The 22,252-nt window shown below is 42.2% G+C and overlaps 1 protein-coding gene across 1 annotated transcript in view; it reads left to right on the plus strand.

Annotated features, from left to right (window-relative positions):
- The window catches only part of adck5 (aarF domain containing kinase 5), a 43,969-nt gene that overhangs the window by 4,531 nt on the left and 17,186 nt on the right, over nucleotides 1-22,252 (plus strand). The window contains exons 2-3 of the mRNA XM_056254575.1: nucleotides 21,359-21,450; nucleotides 21,574-21,723. Coding sequence (XP_056110550.1) covers nucleotides 21,359-21,450; nucleotides 21,574-21,723 — 242 coding nt within the window. The remainder of the gene's footprint in view (nucleotides 1-21,358; nucleotides 21,451-21,573; nucleotides 21,724-22,252) is intronic.

Raw genomic sequence — 22,252 nt, forward strand, 5'->3', positions numbered from 1 at the left:
CTTGCCTATGGCAAAGCAACACTAGTGTTATTGTGCATACTTATTAGTGGTGCTTGCCAAAGGCAAAGCAACACTAGTGTTATTGTGCATACTTATTAGTGGTGCTTGCCTATGGCGAAGCAACACTATTGTTATCTCACATACTTATTATTATTCTTCTTATTATTATTCTTCTGGCCACTTTTTGACGCGCTACTCCTCCCGCAGTTTTTGTCACAGACCCATGAATGAGGTGTCAAAACGTGCGGCCTGTTCGGGAATGGTGTGCTATGACTTTTCTAAGAGATCGGGGGTACGATGGTCGCCCCAGGGGCGAAAAACGGCCCAAAAAAATCCCATAGACTTAACATTGCGTCAAACTTTGACGAGTCGTAGCTCGGAACGAGGATGTCGCAGAAACGTGAAATTTGCCACATTTGAAGAGGCTGACAGACTCTGTAAGAACATACCACACAATGGGGTAAAAGTTGCACCCCTGAGGGGCAGGAGCTGCCCAAAGTTTCCCCATTGACTTACTATGGTGTAGGACGGCCCATGAAATGGGCCGTCCTACACCATAGAAACCGCTTTTATATTGAACATAACTCTGGATCACAGTGTCATAGAGACAAGGGGGCGGGCTCATTTTACTCAGACAACCAATCAGTCTCTCAGGGTCATTGTGAAGCTATCAAGCCACGCCCTAGCAACCATTTAGAGCACCTTAGCAACAACTCCCATAGACTTCCATTGAAAGAGATCGAAGGGATATCTCTGGACTGAATTGTCATAGAAACATGAGGGTGGTCTCGTTTGACTCGGGCCAGCAAACAGCCAATCATGAATCACCTCAACACTTGCTAACCACGCCCTAGCAACCATTGTCGAGCACCTTAGCAACCAAAATCCAAAGAGGAATATCGTCCATTCTGAATGTCACAGAGGCATGGGAGTTGGTTTATATCTTTCATAGTGACAAGCAGCCTTTGGAGTTTCATGATTGGCAGCTGCCAAGCCACTCCCTAGCAACCAAACAGAGTACCCTAGCAACCATTTTGCAAGACCTATATGTCTGCTTTAAAACATCGTATAGAGATGGGGGTTGGTTTATACATTCACATTGACTTTGGAGCTTCATGATTGGCAGCTGCCAAGCCACTCCCTAGCAACCAAACAGAGTACCCTAGCAACCGTTTTGCAAGACCAATATCTCTGCATCAGAACATCGTATAGAGATGGGGGTTGGCTCTTTTGACTCATGCTAGCAAACAGGACTTGCTACATGCTACACATGCTAGCAGTGAATAGCTACATGCTAATATTGATTAGCTAAGTGCTAAATCATGCCAATAAAATGCTACAAACTCAACAGTAACCATCTTTGACAACTACCAACCACCTAGTAACACCATAGCAACCACCCAAATTACCCTAGCAACACCCTAGCAACCACCCAGAACACCCTAGCAACGCCCTAGCAACCACCCAGAACACCCTAGCAACCGCCTAGCAACCACCCAGGATACCCTAGCAACCACCTAGCAACGCCCTAGCAACCACCCAGATTACCCTAGCAACCGCCTAGCAACGCCCTAGCAACCGCCTAGCAACCACCCAGAACACCCTAGCAACTGCCTAGCAACCACCCAGAACACCCTAGCAACCGCCTAGCAACCGCCCAGGATACCCTAGCAACTGCCTAGCAACGCCCTAGCAACCACCCTCGAACACCATAGCAACGGCCTAGCAACACCCTAGCAACCACTCAGAACACCCTAGCAACCACCTAGCAACACCCTAGCAACCACTCAGAACACCCTAGCAACCACCTAGCAACACCCTAGCAACCACCCAGAACACCCTAGCAACCACCCAGAACACCCTATCAACCACCTAGCAACACCCTAGCAACCACCTAGTAATACCTTAGCAACCATGCTAGCAACATGCTAAACTTGCTAGCATCATGCTAGCAACATGCTAATCATGCTAACATCATGCTAGCAACATGCTAATCATGCTAGCAAACATGCTAATCATGCTAGCATCATGCTAGCAACATGCTAGCAACATGCTAAACATGCTAGCATCATGCTAGCAACATGCTAAACATGCTAGCATCATGCTAGCAACATGCTAATCATGCTAGCATAATGCTAGCAACATGCTAATCATGTTAGCATGATGCTAGAAACATGCTAATCATGCTAGCAACTAGCTACAAACATGCTAGCAACAGGCTAATCATGCTAGCATCATGCTAGCAACATGCTAATCATGCTAGTAACATGCTAGCAACATGCTAATCATGCTAGCAATATGCTAGAAACATGCTAATCATGCTAGCATCATGCTAGCAACATGCTAATCATGCTAGCATAATGCTAGCAACATGCTAATCATGCTAGCATCATGCTAGCAACATGTTAATCATGCTAGCAACATGCTAGCAATATGCTAGCAACATGCTAATCATGCTAGCATCATGCTAGCAACATGCTAATCATGCTAGCAACATGCTAATCATGCTAGCATCATGCTAGCAACATGCTAGCAACATGCTAAACATGCTAGCATCATGCTAGCAAGATACTAAACATGCTAGCATGATGCTAGCAATATGCTAATCATGCTAGCATGATGCTAGAAACATGCTAATCATGCGAGCAACTAGCTACAAACATGCTAGCAACAGGCTAATCATGCTAGCATCATGCTAACAACATGCTAATCATGCTAGCAACATGCTAATCATGCTAGCATCCTGCTAGCAACATGCTAGCAACATGCTAAACATGCTAGCATCATGCTAGCAACATGCTAAACATGCTAGCATGATGCTAGCAATATGCTAATCATGCTAGCATGATGCTAGCAATATGCTAAACATGCAAGCATGATGCTAGCAATATGCTAATCATGCTAGCATGATGCTAGCAATATGCTAATCATGCTAGCATGATGCTAGCAATATGCTAATCATGCTAGCATGATGCAAATAATGCTAGCATCTAACTAAAACATGTTTTCAACATTCTTATTTTTGCTAGCATCATGCTAGCAACATGCTAGCATAATGGGAGAATCTAACTAAAACATGCTAGTAACATGCTTATAATGCTAGCATGATGCTGGCAACATGCTAATCATGCTAGCATGATGCTAGCAACATGCTAATCATGCTAATCATGCTAGCATCTTGGTAAAAACTAGCTAACCGCACGCTAGCAACCGAGCGGCGAGTTTTGCCACTGCAAGCACCACTTCACATTTTCTTCTGGAAATGTACATTCTAGTTAGTGGTGCTTGCCTATGGCGAAGCAACACTATTGTTATCTCACATACTTATTATTCTTCTTCTTCTTCTTCTTCTTATTATTATTCTTCTGGCCACTTTTTGACGCGCTACTCCTCCCGCAGTTTTTGTCACAGACCCATGAATGAGGTGTCAAAACGTGCGGCCTGTTCGGGAATGGTGTGCTATGACTTTTATAAGGGATCGGGGGTACGATGTTCGCCCCAGGGGCGAAAAACGGCCCAAAAAAATCCCATAGACTTAACATTGCGAAAAACTTTGACGAGCCGTAGCTCGGAACGAGGATGTCGCAGAAACGTGAAATTTGCCACATTTGAAGAGGCTGACAGGCTCTGTAAGAACATACCACACAATGGGGTAAAAGTTGCACCCCTGTGGGGCAGGAGGGGCCCAAAGTTGCCCCATTGACTTACTATGGTGTAGGACGGCCCATGAAATGGGCCGTCCTACACCATAGAAACCGCTTTTGTATTGAACATAACTCTGGATCACAGTGTCATAGAGACAAGAGGGCGGGCTCATTTTACTCAGACAACCAATCAGTCTCTCAGGATCATTGTGAAGCTATTAAGCCACGCCCTAGCAACCATTTAGAGCACCTTAGCAACAACTCCCATAGACTTCCATTGAAAGAGATCGAAGGGATATCTCTGGACTCAATTGTCATAGAAACATGAGGGTGGTCTCGTTTGACTCGGGGCAGCAAACAGCCAATCATGAATCACCTCAACACTTCCTAGCCACGCCCTAGCAACCATTGTCGAGCACCTTAGCAACCAAAATCCAAAGAGGAATATCGTCCATTCTGAATGTCACAGAGGCATGGGAGTTGGTTTATATCATTCATACTGACAAGCAGCCTTTGGAGTTTCATGATTGGCAGCTGCCAAGCCACTCCCTAGCAACCAAACAGAGTACCCTAGCAACCATTTTGCAAGACCTACATCTCTATATCAGAATATCGTATAGAGATGGGGGGTGGTTTATATCATTCATACTGACAAGCAGCCTTTGGAGTTTCATCATTGGCAGCTGCCAAGCCACTCCCTAGCAACCAAACAGAGTACCCTAGCAACCAATTTGCAAGACCTACATCTCTGCATCAGAACATCGTATAGAGATGGGGGTTGGGTCTTTTGACTCATGCTAGCACACAGGACTTTCAACATGCTAAACATGCTAGCTGTGAATAGCTACATGCTAATATTGATTAGCTAAGTGCTAAATCATGCCATGAACATTATAAAAACTCTATAGTAACCAAATGTGAACACTACCAACCACCTAGTAACACCATAGCAACCATCCAGAATACCATAGCAACCACCTAAAACACCCTAGCAACCACCCAAAACACCCTAGCAACCGCCTAGCAACACCATAGCAACCACCCAGAATACCCTAGCAACCACCTAACAACACCCTAGCAACCACCCAGAATACCCTAGCAACACCATAGCAACCACTCAGAACACCCTAGCAACCACCTAGCAACACCCTAGCAACCACCCAGAACACCCTAGCAACTGCCTAGCAACACCCTAGCAACCACCCAGAATACGCTAGCAACCGCCTAGCAACACCCTAGCAACCACTCAGAACACCCTAGCAACCGCCTAGCAACACCCTAGCAACCACCCAGAACACCCTAGCAACCGCCTAGCAACACCATAGCAACCAGCCAAAAACCCTAGCAACCGCCTAGCAACGCCCTAGCAACCACCCATAATACCCTAGCAACCACCTAGTAACACCTTAGCAACCATGCTAGCATCATGCTAGCAACATGCTAAACATGCTAGCATCATGCTAGCAATATGCTAATCATGCTAGCATCTACCTAAAACATGTTTGCAACATGCTTATTTTTGCTAGCATCATGCTAGCAACATGCTAATCATGCTAGCTTGTTGGTAGCATGATGCTAACAACATGCTAATCATGCTAGCATGATGCTAACAACATGCTAATCATGCTAGCATCATGCTAGCAACATGCTTATCATGCTAGCAACATGCTAGCAACATGCTAATCATGCTAGCATCATGCTAGCAACATGCTAATCATGCTAGCAACATGCTATAAACATGCTAATCATGCTAGCATCATGCTAGCAACATGCTAGCAAAATGCTAATCATGCTAACATCATGCTAGTAAACATGCTAATCATGCTAGTATGTTGGTAGCATGATGCTAACAACATGCTAATCATGCTAGCATGATGCTAACAACATGCTAATCATGCTAGCATCATGCTAGCATCATGCTAATCATGCTAGCAACATGCTAGCAAAATGCTAATCATGCTAGCATCATGCTAGCAACATGCTAATCATCATGCTAGCAAAATGCTAATCATGCTAGCATCATGCTAGCAACATGCTAATCATCATGCTAGCAACATGCTAATCATGCTAGCATCATGCTAGCAACATGCTAGAAACATGCTAATCATGCTAGCATCATGCTAGCAACATGCTAGCAACATGCTAGCAAAATGCTAATCATGCTAACATCATGCTAGCAACATGCTAATCATGCTAGCAACATGCTAATAATGCTAGCATAATGCTAACAACATGCTAATCATGCTAGCATGATAATAGCAACATGCTAATCATGCTAGCATCTTGGTAAAAACTAGCTAACCGCACGCTAGCAACCGAGCGGCGAGTTTTGCCACTGCAAGCACCACTTCACATTTTCTTCTGGAAATGTACATTCTAGTTAGTGGTGCTTGCCTATGGCGAAGCAACACTATTGTTATCTCACATACTTATTAGTGGTGCTTGCCTATGGCGAAGCAACACTATTGTTATCTCACATACTTATTATTATTCTTCTTATTATTATTCTTCTGGCCACTTTTTGACGCGCTACTCCTCCCGCAGTTTTTGTCACAGACCCATGAATGAGGTGTCAAAACGTGCGGCCTGTTCGGGAATGGTGTGCTATGACTTTTCTAAGAGATCGGGGGTACGATGGTCGCCCCAGGGGCGAAAAACGGCCCAAAAAAATCCCATAGACTTAACATTGCGAAAAACTTTGACGAGTCATAGCTCAGAGTGTGAATTTCGCAGAAACGTGAAATTTGCCACATTTGAAGAGGCTGACAGACTCTGTAAGAACATACCACACAATGGGGTAAAAGTTGCACCCCTGGGGGGCAGGAGCTGCCCAAAGTTTCCCCATTGACTTACTATGGTGTAGGACGGCCCATGAAATGGGCCGTCCTACACCATAGAAACCGCTTTTATATTGAACATAACTCTGGATCACAGTGTCATAGAGACAAGGGGGCGGGCTCATTTTACTCAGACAACCAATCAGTCTCTCAGGATCATTGTGAAGCTATCAAGCCACGCCCTAGCAACCATTTAGAGCACCTTAGCAACAACTCCCATAGACTTCCATTGAAAGAGATCGAAGGGATATCTCTGGACTGAATTGTCATAGAAACATGAGGGTGGTCTCGTTTGACTCGGGGCAGCAAACAGCCAATCATGAATCACCTCAACACTTCCTAGCCACGCCCTAGCAACCATTGTCGAGCACCTTAGCAACCAAAATCCAATGAGGGATATCTTCCATTCTGAATGTCACAAAGGCGTGGGAGTTGGTTTATATCATTCATAGTGACAAGAAGCCTTTGGAGTTTCATGATTGGCAACTGCCAAGCCACTCCCTAGCAACCAAACAGAGTACCCTAGCAACCATTTTGCAAGACCAATATCTCTGCATCAGAACATCGTATAGAGATGGGGGTTGGTTTATACATTCACATTGACTTTGGAGCTTCATGATTGGCAGCTGCCAAGCCACTCCCTAGCAACCAAACAGAGTACCCTAGCAACCGTTTTGCAAGACCAATATCTCTGCATCAGAACATCGTATAGAGATGGGGGTTGGGTCTTTTGACTCATGCTAGCAAACAGGACTTGCTACATGCTACACATACTAGCAGTGAATAGCTACATGCTAATATTGATTAGCTAAGTGCTAAATCATGCCAATAAAATGCTACAAACTCAACAGTAACCATCTTTGACAACTACCAACCACCTAGTAACACCATAGCAACCACCCAAATTACCCTAGCAACACCCTAGCAACCACCCAGAACACCCTAGCAACTGCCTAGCAACGCCCTAGCAACCACCCAGAACACCCTAGCAACCGCCTAGCAACACCCTAGCAACCACCCAGAACACCCTAGCAACCGCCTAGCAACCACTCAAAACACCCTAGCAACCACCTAGCAACACCCTAGCAACCACCCAGAACACCCTAGCAACCACCCAGAACACCCTAGCAACGCCCTAGCAACCACCCAGAACACCCTAGCAACCGCCTAGCAACACCCTAGCAACCACCCAGAACACCCTAGCAACCGCCTAGCAACCACTCAAAACACCCTAGCAACCGCCTAGCAACACCATAGCAACCACCCAGAATACCCTAGCAACCGCCTAGCAACCGCACAGAACACCCTAGCAACCACCTAGCAACACCCTAGCAACCACCCAGAATACCCTAGCAACCACCTAGCAACACCCTAGCAACCACTCAGAACACCCTAGCAACCGCCTAGCAACACCCTAGCAACCACCCAGAACACCCTAGCAACCGCCTAGCAACACCCTAGCAACCACCCAGAATACCCTAGCAACCACCCAGAATACCCTAGCAACCACCCAGAACACCCTAGCAACCACTCAGAACACCCTAGCAACCACCTAGCAACACCCTAGCAACCACCCAGAACACCCTAGCAACCGCCTAGCAACACCCTAGCAACCACCCAGAATACCCTAGCAACCACCTAGCAACACCCTAGCAACCACTCAGAACACCCTAGCAACCACCTAGCAACCACCCAGAACACCCTAGCAACTGCCTTGCATCATCATAGCAAACTCCAACAACACCCTAGCAACCGAGCGGCGAGTTTTGCCACTGCAAGCACCACTTCACATTTTCTTCTGGAAATGTACATTCTAGTTATTCTTATTATTCCACACAAAGTTTGGCGCGCTACTCCTCCCGCAGCTTTTGTCACACACACCTGAGTGAGGCGTCAAATCGACCGGCTCATTGAGGAGAGGTGTGCTATGACTTTTCTAAGAGATAGGGTGTACGATGTTCGCACAGCGGACGAAAAAGCGGCCAAAAAAATCCCATTGACTTAACATTGCGGAATTTTCAGAAATTTAAATCTCAACTGCCACTTTCACACACACCCACAGAAAAGGGCCTGACAGCCCTGCTGTCAGGCCCTCTCTCTCTCCCTCAGAGGATTTATTTTATCAAGCAGCCAATAAGTAATGGCCTAACATCTTCATAGCCACACCATAGCAACCAGTTACAGCACCCTAGCAACCGTAGGCCATAGGCACGAGGCCGCAGGCCGAGTGCCATACTAAATATCTCTATAAAAACTCTATAAAAACTCCATATAAAACTCCATAGTAATTATCTGTAAATAAATACATGCCGACATCACAGACCCCTGAGTGAGGCGTCAAATTGTGCGGATTATTGAGGAGAGGTGTGCTGTGACTTTTCTTACCGATCGGGGGTACGGTGTTTGCCCCAGGGGCAAATAATTGGCTGAAAAAAGTCCCATAGACTTAACATTGGCACAAAATTTGTGAGATCATATCTTTTGACCAGAAGGTCATATAGACTTGGGGTTGGGCTCTTTTGACTCGGCCTATCAAGCAGCCAATAAGTAGTGACATAATACATTCATATTGCCGCCCTAGCAACCACTTAGGGCAGCCTAGCAACCATAAAACAACATATTCAAGCCATATCTCAGCTCCAGAAAATAGTAGAAACATGGAGTTTGCCTTTTTTGACTCAGACTGTCAACTACTCTTTAAATATCATCTCATAAACTGTATAAGCACACCATAGCAACCATATAGAGTACCCTAGTAACCACCTGAACACATGAATAAGCCATATCTCAGCACCAGAACATCGTACAGACATGGTTGTTGGCTCGTATGCAATAATGTACCACACTCTAGCAACCGAGCGGCGAGTTTTGCCACTGCAAGCACCACTTCACATTTTCTTCTGGAAATGTACATTCTAGTTAGTGGTGCTTGCCTATGGCGAAGCAACACTATTGTTATCTCACATACTTATTATTCTTCTTCTTCTTCTTCTTCTTATTATTATTCTTCTGGCCACTTTTTGACGCGCTACTCCTCCCGCAGTTTTTGTCACAGACCCATGAATGAGGTGTCAAAACGTGCGGCCTGTTCGGGAATGGTGTGCTATGACTTTTATAAGGGATCGGGGGTACGATGTTCGCCCCAGGGGCGAAAAACGGCCCAAAAAAATCCCATAGACTTAACATTGCGAAAAACTTTGACGAGCCGTAGCTCGGAACGAGGATGTCGCAGAAACGTGAAATTTGCCACATTTGAAGAGGCTGACAGGCTCTGTAAGAACATACCACACAATGGGGTAAAAGTTGCACCCCTGTGGGGCAGGAGGGGCCCAAAGTTGCCCCATTGACTTACTATGGTGTAGGACGGCCCATGAAATGGGCCGTCCTACACCATAGAAACCGCTTTTGTATTGAACATAACTCTGGATCACAGTGTCATAGAGACAAGAGGGCGGGCTCATTTTACTCAGACAACCAATCAGTCTCTCAGGATCATTGTGAAGCTATTAAGCCACGCCCTAGCAACCATTTAGAGCACCTTAGCAACAACTCCCATAGACTTCCATTGAAAGAGATCGAAGGGATATCTCTGGACTCAATTGTCATAGAAACATGAGGGTGGTCTCGTTTGACTCGGGGCAGCAAACAGCCAATCATGAATCACCTCAACACTTCCTAGCCACGCCCTAGCAACCATTGTCGAGCACCTTAGCAACCAAAATCCAAAGAGGAATATCGTCCATTCTGAATGTCACAGAGGCATGGGAGTTGGTTTATATCATTCATACTGACAAGCAGCCTTTGGAGTTTCATGATTGGCAGCTGCCAAGCCACTCCCTAGCAACCAAACAGAGTACCCTAGCAACCATTTTGCAAGACCTACATCTCTATATCAGAATATCGTATAGAGATGGGGGGTGGTTTATATCATTCATACTGACAAGCAGCCTTTGGAGTTTCATCATTGGCAGCTGCCAAGCCACTCCCTAGCAACCAAACAGAGTACCCTAGCAACCAATTTGCAAGACCTACATCTCTGCATCAGAACATCGTATAGAGATGGGGGTTGGGTCTTTTGACTCATGCTAGCACACAGGACTTTCAACATGCTAAACATGCTAGCTGTGAATAGCTACATGCTAATATTGATTAGCTAAGTGCTAAATCATGCCATGAACATTATAAAAACTCTATAGTAACCAAATGTGAACACTACCAACCACCTAGTAACACCATAGCAACCATCCAGAATACCATAGCAACCACCTAAAACACCCTAGCAACCACCCAAAACACCCTAGCAACCGCCTAGCAACACCATAGCAACCACCCAGAATACCCTAGCAACCACCTAACAACACCCTAGCAACCACCCAGAATACCCTAGCAACACCATAGCAACCACTCAGAACACCCTAGCAACCACCTAGCAACACCCTAGCAACCACCCAGAACACCCTAGCAACTGCCTAGCAACACCCTAGCAACCACCCAGAATACGCTAGCAACCGCCTAGCAACACCCTAGCAACCACTCAGAACACCCTAGCAACCGCCTAGCAACACCCTAGCAACCACCCAGAACACCCTAGCAACCGCCTAGCAACACCATAGCAACCAGCCAAAAACCCTAGCAACCGCCTAGCAACGCCCTAGCAACCACCCATAATACCCTAGCAACCACCTAGTAACACCTTAGCAACCATGCTAGCATCATGCTAGCAACATGCTAAACATGCTAGCATCATGCTAGCAATATGCTAATCATGCTAGCATCTACCTAAAACATGTTTGCAACATGCTTATTTTTGCTAGCATCATGCTAGCAACATGCTAATCATGCTAGCTTGTTGGTAGCATGATGCTAACAACATGCTAATCATGCTAGCATGATGCTAACAACATGCTAATCATGCTAGCATCATGCTAGCAACATGCTTATCATGCTAGCAACATGCTAGCAACATGCTAATCATGCTAGCATCATGCTAGCAACATGCTAATCATGCTAGCAACATGCTATAAACATGCTAATCATGCTAGCATCATGCTAGCAACATGCTAGCAAAATGCTAATCATGCTAACATCATGCTAGTAAACATGCTAATCATGCTAGTATGTTGGTAGCATGATGCTAACAACATGCTAATCATGCTAGCATGATGCTAACAACATGCTAATCATGCTAGCATCATGCTAGCATCATGCTAATCATGCTAGCAACATGCTAGCAAAATGCTAATCATGCTAGCATCATGCTAGCAACATGCTAATCATCATGCTAGCAAAATGCTAATCATGCTAGCATCATGCTAGCAACATGCTAATCATCATGCTAGCAACATGCTAATCATGCTAGCATCATGCTAGCAACATGCTAGAAACATGCTAATCATGCTAGCATCATGCTAGCAACATGCTAGCAACATGCTAGCAAAATGCTAATCATGCTAACATCATGCTAGCAACATGCTAATCATGCTAGCAACATGCTAATAATGCTAGCATAATGCTAACAACATGCTAATCATGCTAGCATGATAATAGCAACATGCTAATCATGCTAGCATCTTGGTAAAAACTAGCTAACCGCACGCTAGCAACCGAGCGGCGAGTTTTGCCACTGCAAGCACCACTTCACATTTTCTTCTGGAAATGTACATTCTAGTTATTATTATTATTCTGGACACTTTTTGACGCGCTACTCCTCCCGCAGTTTTTGTCACAGACCCATGAGTGAGGTGTCAAAACGTGCGGCCTGTTCGGGAATGGTGTGCTATGACTTTTCTAAGAGATCGGGTGTACGATGTTCGCACAGCGGACGAAAAAGCGGCCAAAAAAGTCCCATTGACTTAACATTGCGGAATTTTCAGAAATTTAAATCTCAACTGTCATTTTCACACAGACACAAAAGGGCCTGACAGCCCTGCTGTCAGGCCCTCTCTCTCTCCCTAGGAGGATTTATTTTATCAAGCAGCCAATAAGTAATGGCCCTAAATCTTCAAAGCCACACCATAGCAACCAGTTACAGCACCCTAGCAACCGTGGGTGATAGGCACGAGGCCGCAGGCCTCGTGCCATACTAAATAACTCTATAAAAACTCTAAAAAACTCTATAAAAACTCCAAATAAAAACTCCACAGTAATTATCTGTTAAAAAATACACGCCGACATCACACACCCCTGATTGAGGCGTCAAATTGTGCGGATTATTGAGGAGAGGTGTGGTATGATTTTTCTTAGCGATCAGGGGTACGGTGTTCGCCCCAGGGGCAAATCATTGGGTAAAAAAGTCCCATAGACTTAACATTGTCACAAAATTTGTGAGATCATATCTTTTGAACAGAAGGTCATAGAGACTTGGGGTTGGGCTCTTTTGACTCGGCCTATCAAGAAGCCAATAAGTAGTGACATAATAACTTCATGGTCACGCCCTAGCAACCACTTATGCCACCCTAGCAACCATAAAACTACATTTCCAAGCCATATTTCAGCTCCAGAAAAAAGTAGAAACATGGAGTTTGGCTTTTTTGACTTAGACTGTCAACTAGTCTTTAAATATCATCTCATAAACTGTATAAGCACACCATAGCAACCATATAGAGTACCCTAGTAACCACCTGAACACATGAATAAGACATTTCTCAGCATTAGAACATCGTACAGACGTGTTTGTTGGCTCGTATGCAATCATGTACAACACCCTAGCAACCGAGCGGCGAGTTTTGCCACTGCAAGCACCACTTCACATTTTCTTCTGGAAATGTACATTCTAGTTATTCTTATTTTTCTTCCGGACAAAATTTCGGCGCGCTACTCCTCCCGCAGCTTTTGTCACAGACCCATGAAAGTGGTGTCAAAACGTGCGGCTTGTTCGGGAATGGTGTGCTATGACTTTTCTAAGAAATCGGGTGTACGATGTTCGCACAGCGGACGAAAAAGCGGCCAAAAAAGTCCCATTGACTTAACATTGCGGAATTTTCAGAAATTTAAATCTCAACTGCCACTTTCACACACACCCACAGAAAAGGGCCTGACAGCCCTGCTGTCAGGCCCTCTCTTTCTCCCTCAGAGGATTTATTTTATCAAGCAGCCAATAAGTAATGGCCTAAAATCTTCATAGCCACACCATAGCAACCAGTTACAGCACCCTAGCAACCGTAGGCCATAGGCACGAGGCCGCAGGCCGAGTGCCATACTAAATAACTCTATAAAAACTCTATAAAACTCTATAAAAACTCCAAATAAAAACTCCACAGTAATTATCTGTTAAAAAATACACGCCGACATCACACACCCCTGATTGAGGCGTCAAATTGTGCGGATTATTGAGGAGAGGTGTGCTGTGACTTTTCTTACCGATCGGGGGTACGGTGTTCGCCCCAGGGGCAAATAATTGGGTAAAAAAATCCCATAGACTTAACATTGGCACAAAATTTGTGACATCATATCTTTTCACCAGAAGGTCATAGAGACTTGGGGTTGGGCTCTTTTGACTCGACCTATCAAGCAGCCAATAAGTAGTGACATAATAAATTCATATTCCCGCCCTAGCAACCACTTAGGGCACCCTAGCAACCATAAAACTACATTTCCAAGCCATATTTCAGCCCCAGAAAATAGTAGAAACATGGAGTTTGGCTTTTTTGACTTAGACTGTCAACTAGTCTTTAAATATCATCTCATAAACTGTATAAGCACACCATAGCAACCATATAGAGTACCCTAGTAACCACCTGAACACATAAATAAGCCATATCTCAGCACCAGAACATCGTACAGACGTATTTGTTGTCTCGTATGCAATAATGTACCACACTCTAGCGACCGAGCGGCGAGTTTTGCCACTGCAAGCACCACTTCACATTTTCTTCTGGAAATGTACATTCTAGTTATTATTATTATTATTCTTCTGCCGTAAAACGCATCGTGCAGACCAAACCGTAAGTGCTAGAGACTTGAAACTTTGTCAGATGGTAGTACAAAAATCGAGGAGAGCTTATCAAATTATGAGCCCGATTGGCCCATAGGTGGCGCTATAGCAACCAATTGCGCGTAACTGGTCATAACTCCTAGACCGTAAGTCGTAGACTCAAGTGTCTTATATCACAGGAAAGCTGGTCACCGGACGAAAAAAACGTATATCTCCGATTTCATTTCCGTCATGATAGATTTTCCGCCATTTTGAATTTTGTCAAAAAACGACTTTTGCGAACTAGTCCCTGATTTTTCGCCCGATCGGAACCAAACCAGTGCACAAATGTTCTGTGGAGTCTGAATATAAATTATAATCGAAAAAAAGTTGAAATTTCGATTTCTGGTCGCTAGGGGGCGCAAAAAGAATGTTGTGGGAGGAGCCTATTTTACTAAAATGGCTATAACTCGAGAAGTAAATGAGATATCTTCACCAAACTTGATACACGTGTGTATGAGGACAGTTTGAGGTCACAGTAAAAAAATCGCGTCGATCTAACACTAGGTGGCGCTATAACATGAAAAAAACATATAAAGGGCTGACCGTTAGTCCGATTGACTTGAAAATTGGTATGCAGTGTCTTGGTCCAAGGCCCCATGTATGTCTATGAGGACATTGGCGTATCTCAAAAAACATGGCCGCCATTGACCAATGAATTTGAGACGAGGTTAACAGAGGCCAATCGGAACGAAACTCGATGGGCATGTTCGACTCATGGCCTAAGAGGTCTGTAAGAGTTTTGAAAGAAATCGGCCACTAGTTGGCGCTAACGAGTTTTACGGCTCTGTAATCACGTGGTGTTGCACACATCCCCCCAAAATGCATATCATTTGATAGATCTCCTCATGGTGAACAACTTTGCCTCTAGAACCATTGCTGTCAATCAAATCGTTCATTAAATATTCACGAATATGTTAAAAACTTACTTTTGCGAACTAGTCCCTGGTTTTTCGCCCGATCAAAACCAGACCAGTCTAGGGCAATTCTCTGGACTCTCTAGATCAATAATTATCAAAAAAAAGTTGAACTTTGCCCTTTGGTTCACTGTAACAGGGTCATTTAGAAAAGGGGCGTGTCAAAATACACTCAAAAGCCTATAAATCATAAATGAAAACTCAGAACTTGACAAAAATTGATGAGCATATGTGTCATACCATGGTGAGGAAGCATGCAAAGTTTCATGGAGATCGGACCATAGGTGGCGCTATAACTGTTAAAAAGCTTTAAAACCATATATTTCCTATGGTAAATTGCCTGTATTGGCTGTAAATGGTCTTTTCCATCTATGATCGTAAAATTTTCATATCTTAATGTTTAAAACCAGTGCAGTACAATTATCTGGACTCTCTAGATCAATAATTATCAGAAAAGGTGTAATTTCTTCATTTGAATGGCTATAATAGTGTAAATTGGATGGCTATAACATTTTGGATGGCTATAACAGCCAATAAGTGGTATTTTACTGCCCCCTGCTGTCATTTCATCATACTACTCCCTAATATTGTTATATATAATTGAAATTTAGACTTTATTAAATCATTATTTTAACATTTACAATCACATTTTGTCCAAATTCATCTATTGCTCTGTACTCTCTAGAACATTAATTATCAGAAAATGTATAACTTGTAATGTATAACATTTGGATGACTATAATAGGGTCACTTCAATATGTAGCCTTGACCGAAAGCCAATATCTTTTCAATGAATGCTCATAGCTTCTTAAAAAAAGGTCAAGCATGGCTAACAGCCAATAAGTGATATTTTACTGCCCCCTGCTGTCATTTTCATCATACTACTCCCTAATATTGTTATAGTTCATATTTAGACTTTCTAAAACCATTATTTTAACATTTACTATCACATTTTGTAAAAATGCATCTATTGGAGTATTATGGACTGCATTTATTTATTTTATTTATTACTCTTTACAATTGTGTCACAGGAAGGCTGAAAACAAAAGTTTTTATTTATACAACTGTATATAGTCTGTAATACCACTGTTGTCCAATAGATGGAGCAGCAGTATTATACAAATGCTGAAGGAGTATTGTTCATTCTTAGTTAATGCTAACTAATGTAGTTAACATTAACTAAGAATGAACAATACTCCTTCAGCATTTGTTAATCTTTGTTAATGTTAATTTCAACATTTACAAATACTTTATTTAAATCTTGTTAACATTAGTTAATGCACTGTGAACTAACATGAACTAACAATGAACAGCTGGATTTGTATTAACTAACGTTAACAAAGATGAACAAAAACAGTAACAAATGTATTGCTCATGGTTAGTTAATGTTAATTAATACATTAATGTTTAATAAATGAACCTTATTGTAAAGTGTTACCGACATTTTTTATCTTTTTTATCAGCTTTCAGCATTGGCTAACAAACAAATGCTTAAAGCTATTTTTTATTAAAAAAATACCAAAGTGGTATTTTACTGCCCCTTGCTGTCATTTCATCATACTACTCCCTAATATTGTTTTATAATTCATATTTAGAATTTCTAAAATCATTATTTCAACGTTTACAATTTTTTTTTCTCCAAATTCATCTATTGGAGTATTATGGACTGCATTTATTTATTTTATTTATTACTATTTACAATTGTGTCACAGGAAGGCTGAAAACGAAAGTATAACGTTGGGCCACGCCCCCCAAGGACAAATTCACTCATAACTCGAAAACAGAAAGTCGCTGCACGCTCAAATTTTGATGGTAAGGTTCTCTCGGGGTTCTTGATCCAAATCTATCGTCGCGGGGCTCGGGAACGCCCCCCCGCGAATCGCTAATTCGTGAGACCCACGATTTCAAACGGCTGTAACTCCCGACCTAGACTACCTAGATCCATGTGACAGAGCTTGTTGGAAAGGCCCTGTCCTCGTCTAGCTTCGATTCGAGTATGGTGCGATTTGGCCTGGGCATTCCCGAGATATAAGCCCACAAAGATATGCATTTCAATGGACATTAGGCCTACTCCACGGCCCCAATCACCCATCAACACCGGGATGGTCTTGTTCAACAGAGCTCCTCTAACACTATCTAAGTTCTGAGTTTCAGATTTTTTCATTATCTCGTTCCCGAGATATAAGTGAAAACCAAATTTCCATTCATTTATTTCAACTGTATATAGTCTGTAATACCACTGTTGTCCAATAGATGGAGCAGCAGCATTATACAAATGCTGAAGGAGTATTGTTCATTCTTAGTTAATGTTAACTATGTTAATCTTTGTTAATGTTAATTTCAACATTTACAAATACTTTATTAAAATCTTGTTAACATTAGTTAATGCACTGTGAACTAACCTGAACCAAAGAGTATAGAAGAACAAGAGGCGAAACTCCGATGCTTTTCTGGTAACAGCCACTAGGTGGCGCGGCCGCCATTTTGGGGTGAAAATTCCAACTGGAGTTACTGGGCAACAGCACAGATAACAGTTTTTTAGGTAGTTTTTCTTGCATTTTTATGCAACTTTACACATTTACTACTATTATTAGTTACCAACTCCACTAGGCCTGAAATATATTTTGTACGTTTTAATCCCCTGGATCGTGCTACAAACATGATGATCTTAACATGATGCATTGGTGTGTCCGTTATCTGTGTTTTTTTGTTTACATAGGCTTGCTTTAACGGTCATTAATATAAAATAGTACTGCAAAAAAAAAACCAGTTTACTGTAAAGCTATTCTATTGCTGTTATATATTTATTGTCCAACATTTACATTTTAGTACAATTACATTTATTTGCTGAATTCATTTATTTCATTGAACTTATTTTTGTATGTAAGGTTATGTGTACCTCCTGGGAAACGGTCTAACGTTATAACTTTATGAACTTACATCACTTTATTCTTCTTACCTGTCACACTTAATGTAGAGATTAATATAATTAATTAAATCCTTGAACTTCCCTGTCTCAAGTTATGTGGGGGAAAAGCCTAGTAGCAACTTCTTTTTAACGGATATAACGTTAACTGTTGTGAATTAAAATAATCACCTAATTATTTCAACCTAAAAATGACCTCTGCACTGGACTAAATAAATGTATAATATATGACTGCCGAGTCGCTTTCACCCCAAAATGGCGGACGCGTAGGGCTGCTGCTGGGCGCTGGTGTTGCAATGGAACGTTCTATTGGCTTTCACTTCTTGTCAATATACGTTCTTTGCCTGAACTAACAATGAACAGCTGGATTTGTATTAACTAACGTTAACACTAGAAGTGCCAGAATTCCATAACTACTAGAACTGCCACAAGCGGTCATTTTGACCGTTAGATTGCAAACTCTATATCTTTAATGATAAATACCCAATTGAGAGATTAATGCATTTGTTGTATTAAGATATCTTTTAAAAACAAAACAACACCAAACTGTACATTTTAAAAAGTTTAATTATACATTTATAAATAATAATATCAGTAGCCCGTAATTATCGCATAGGGCCTATTCACAACAGAGCTATATTTCCATATCCCTTCAACATAACTCAGAACAAGATAATAACAACTAAAAGTATCTTATTTAGATATTCTTTTGACAGTGAGAGAGACAATGTCATGGTTTATGAATTCGCTGTCTCCTTTCTCGTCTTGTTGTGTGTGTGTGTGCGTGGTCGCTGATCAATGCAGCTGATCAGCACGTGCGCTCTGATCAACGCGCCAGCTGCAACTGATCAGCGATTCGACCCTTTTCCGTGTTACTGTTCTCGCCTAGTCTTTGGGTGTTTCTCAAAACCAAGAATGCAAAGAACGGACTTGTGTTCTTGGGGAGAACGCTCTTGCTAGTTGTTCTTGGAAGAATGAACTCACAAGCTAACGAGCACACAGAACGCTGCTGACAGTTTGAGACGATGTGTTCTTGCTGGTATTGCGCAATAATACCCCCGCACAGACGCCGTCTGCAGTACCCAAACATAACGAGAATTATTGACGATAACAGCCAGGCTGCAATGGTCTCTTGGCTGTGGGGAAAAACGAGTCTGTGAGCAAACTGGCCGGTTGGCTCGATAGCTAACGTTACACCCGTTGGCGCTTATGGAGATTCTCACTTCCGAAAACGTTTGAGCACATTTTCGATTAGCCATACATTTTCGTAAAAATGCCAATATTTGAAATCTACACAGTTGATTTCTCGCATCAAATGTTCTCAGAAGTGAATTTAGTGATGAAATAGTGTACGTAATTGTAGAAAAACGAAATACTGTATTGACCTGCCTCTCCTTCCTCGAATGCCGAATTGAATGCTGGGATATTTCTGCCGTCAAGTTCACACAAGTTACCAACCGATGCATCCTCGGTAAAATGGGCGTGTCAAGAACACATCCGGGATTTTTAACTGTTCTTGCCAAAATGCAAACTTGTGTATTGGGACAGTACTTGGGCCACAAAAGATGACGTTTCACAAGAACACAAGGACACAAGTACAGACAAGAACACAGATTGAGAAAGGCCCTTTGTCAGATCGTTGTGGATTTTTCCTGCGTGTTTGTTCCCTGCCTGTATCCGTTTTCCGTGTGTCATCCCGTGTTCAGCACTCCTGGTTCAGCACTCACTCCAGCGTCCCTGTGCTGCCAAGGGCTTCATACCGGACATTTGCACACCTTAACTCTCCCAGCATCTGACCAGCTCTCAATAAACATATCTGTCATTTTGCAATTGAATCTTCTGATTATTTCCTAATAGACAAAGGTCAACCGCGAGAAATGTAACAAAAGAATACCGCAAAATTCAGTGCGGTCAATATGACCGTCTATGGCCGAAATAGGTAAATATGTTCATTTGTTTGTTTGCCTTATGTGTAATTTATATTAAAAACATTTTAAATGAAAATACAGACACTTTTAGGAAAAGTCAGGTACCAGCAGGATTTTATTTATTTTTTCAACAAAGTTATTGCAGATATAAAATTCAAAACGGTCAAAATGACCGTCGTGGCCGTTCTAGTGTTAACAAAGATGAACAAAAACAGTAACAAATGTATTCCTCATGGTTAGTTCATGTTAATTAATACATTAACTAATGTTTAATAAATGAACCTTATTGTAAAGTGTTACCGACATTTTTAATCTTTTTTATCAGCTTTCAGCATTGGCTAACAAACAAACGCTTTAAGCTATTTTTTTATTAGTTTTAATATAGTTTTATATTATTACATCTCAAAGAAATATGTGAAATGCATGCTTATACACAATTAAAAGAGATTTTCACAATAACATATCCCATGTGTGTGTGTGTGTGTGTGTGTGTGTAAGCATATGTCTACATATGAATGCAAAAGCACTTGTAAAAAACACTTTATTAATAAGTACAGTGGCCAGCAGAGGGCAGTAGAAGACCACTTATTGGCTCACTTTCATTTTGACTCACTTGATTTTCACCAGTTTTCTGCACTAAAGCAAACCAGTTTTTCCATGTTAACTATTATAACACAATCATATTTTGTCAAAGTTTATCACTTCATTTTTATTGACACTTCACATTAATGCTAGCAATATGGTGCATCATGGTACATCACAATAGAAACATGGTAAATCATTGTAAACAATACTATTACATGGTGTATCATGCAAATCATGCTACAATCCTGCGGTAAATCATTCTAGAATGTGGTATATCATGGTAAATCATCCTATAACATGGTAAATCATGCTAGAATCGTATTAAATCATACTAGAATATGTTCAATTGTGGTAAATCATGCTAGAACAGGATAAATCATGGCGAATCATGCTAAAACATGGTCTATTCTATCTATGGTCTCAGTGGTTAAATGCTTGCTATATACAACTTAATGTCTTTTGATGCTTATGTGCTTAACGGCCTTAAAGGCCTTAACTGCTTGAACACCGCTAAATGCTGCTTGCAGCTTTAATTTGTATTGTCTTCAGTTAAGGCTGTGTCGGCGTCATATGTCTCTGTTAAGGAGGTGTCCTCGGCTCATAGGTCCACAAGAACATCAGAAGTTCTTCTCCTCACACAGGTGGGTTTCATTTGCTTTATGGGGTCTGACTTCATTTTAAGGGTGAAAACACTCAGGATGTTATAGTAGGTATATGAACAAGATTTTTGCCAGTGATGCCTGGATTGTGTTCTGTTCCTCTAGAGTTGTAAAGAGTCACAGCCTCTTTAGGAAACTGTTGTTTGGCGTCTCGGCAGGGGTGCCGCTCGTGGTCGGGGTGCGATATGTGGTCTCAGAGCCCAGAGAGAGGAGGAAGATGAAGATACTAGCAGAGGGAGTCGGGCGCTTCTGCAGGTCAAGCTCTTTAATAATCTTGTGTAAAATAGCAGTATTTAATATCAGAAATCTGCTCTGCTAATATTAAATTATGTTATACTACAGGGCCGTTGAATGCTTGAATCTGATTGGTTGACGAACGTTCTAAGGTGTGCAATTATTTTCAGGGAAAAGGCTTAAGTAGTTCCAGCAGGTCTTGACCGCATTACAGTTCCATATCACTAGTTGACTGTAATAACGGAAAATAGGATACAATTCATAACAAGAAAAAACATGCAGCCCCATGCGCTTGATCTGTAATTTTCGATGTCTAACTTCACAATCAATGGAAACATGCAATTTCATTTTTATAAATAAAGTATATATGTGACTGTGTGTGTGTTTGTGTGGATGGAATCACACTGAGAACAGGTGGATGGTCACTCAAGATTGCACTTTACTGGGCCTGTCACAGACAAAACTGGGACAAACACGACCAAAAGCTGGTTAGTGTACATTAACGCATCAACATTGCTCAGAAGTCAGCAGCGAGAGATGTGAGACTCTG

The sequence above is a fragment of the Rhinichthys klamathensis genome, unplaced genomic scaffold (assembly GCF_029890125.1).
Source record: "Rhinichthys klamathensis goyatoka isolate OS25496 unplaced genomic scaffold, OSU_Roscu_1.1 h1tg000111l_1, whole genome shotgun sequence".
NCBI lineage: Eukaryota > Metazoa > Chordata > Actinopteri > Cypriniformes > Leuciscidae > Rhinichthys > Rhinichthys klamathensis.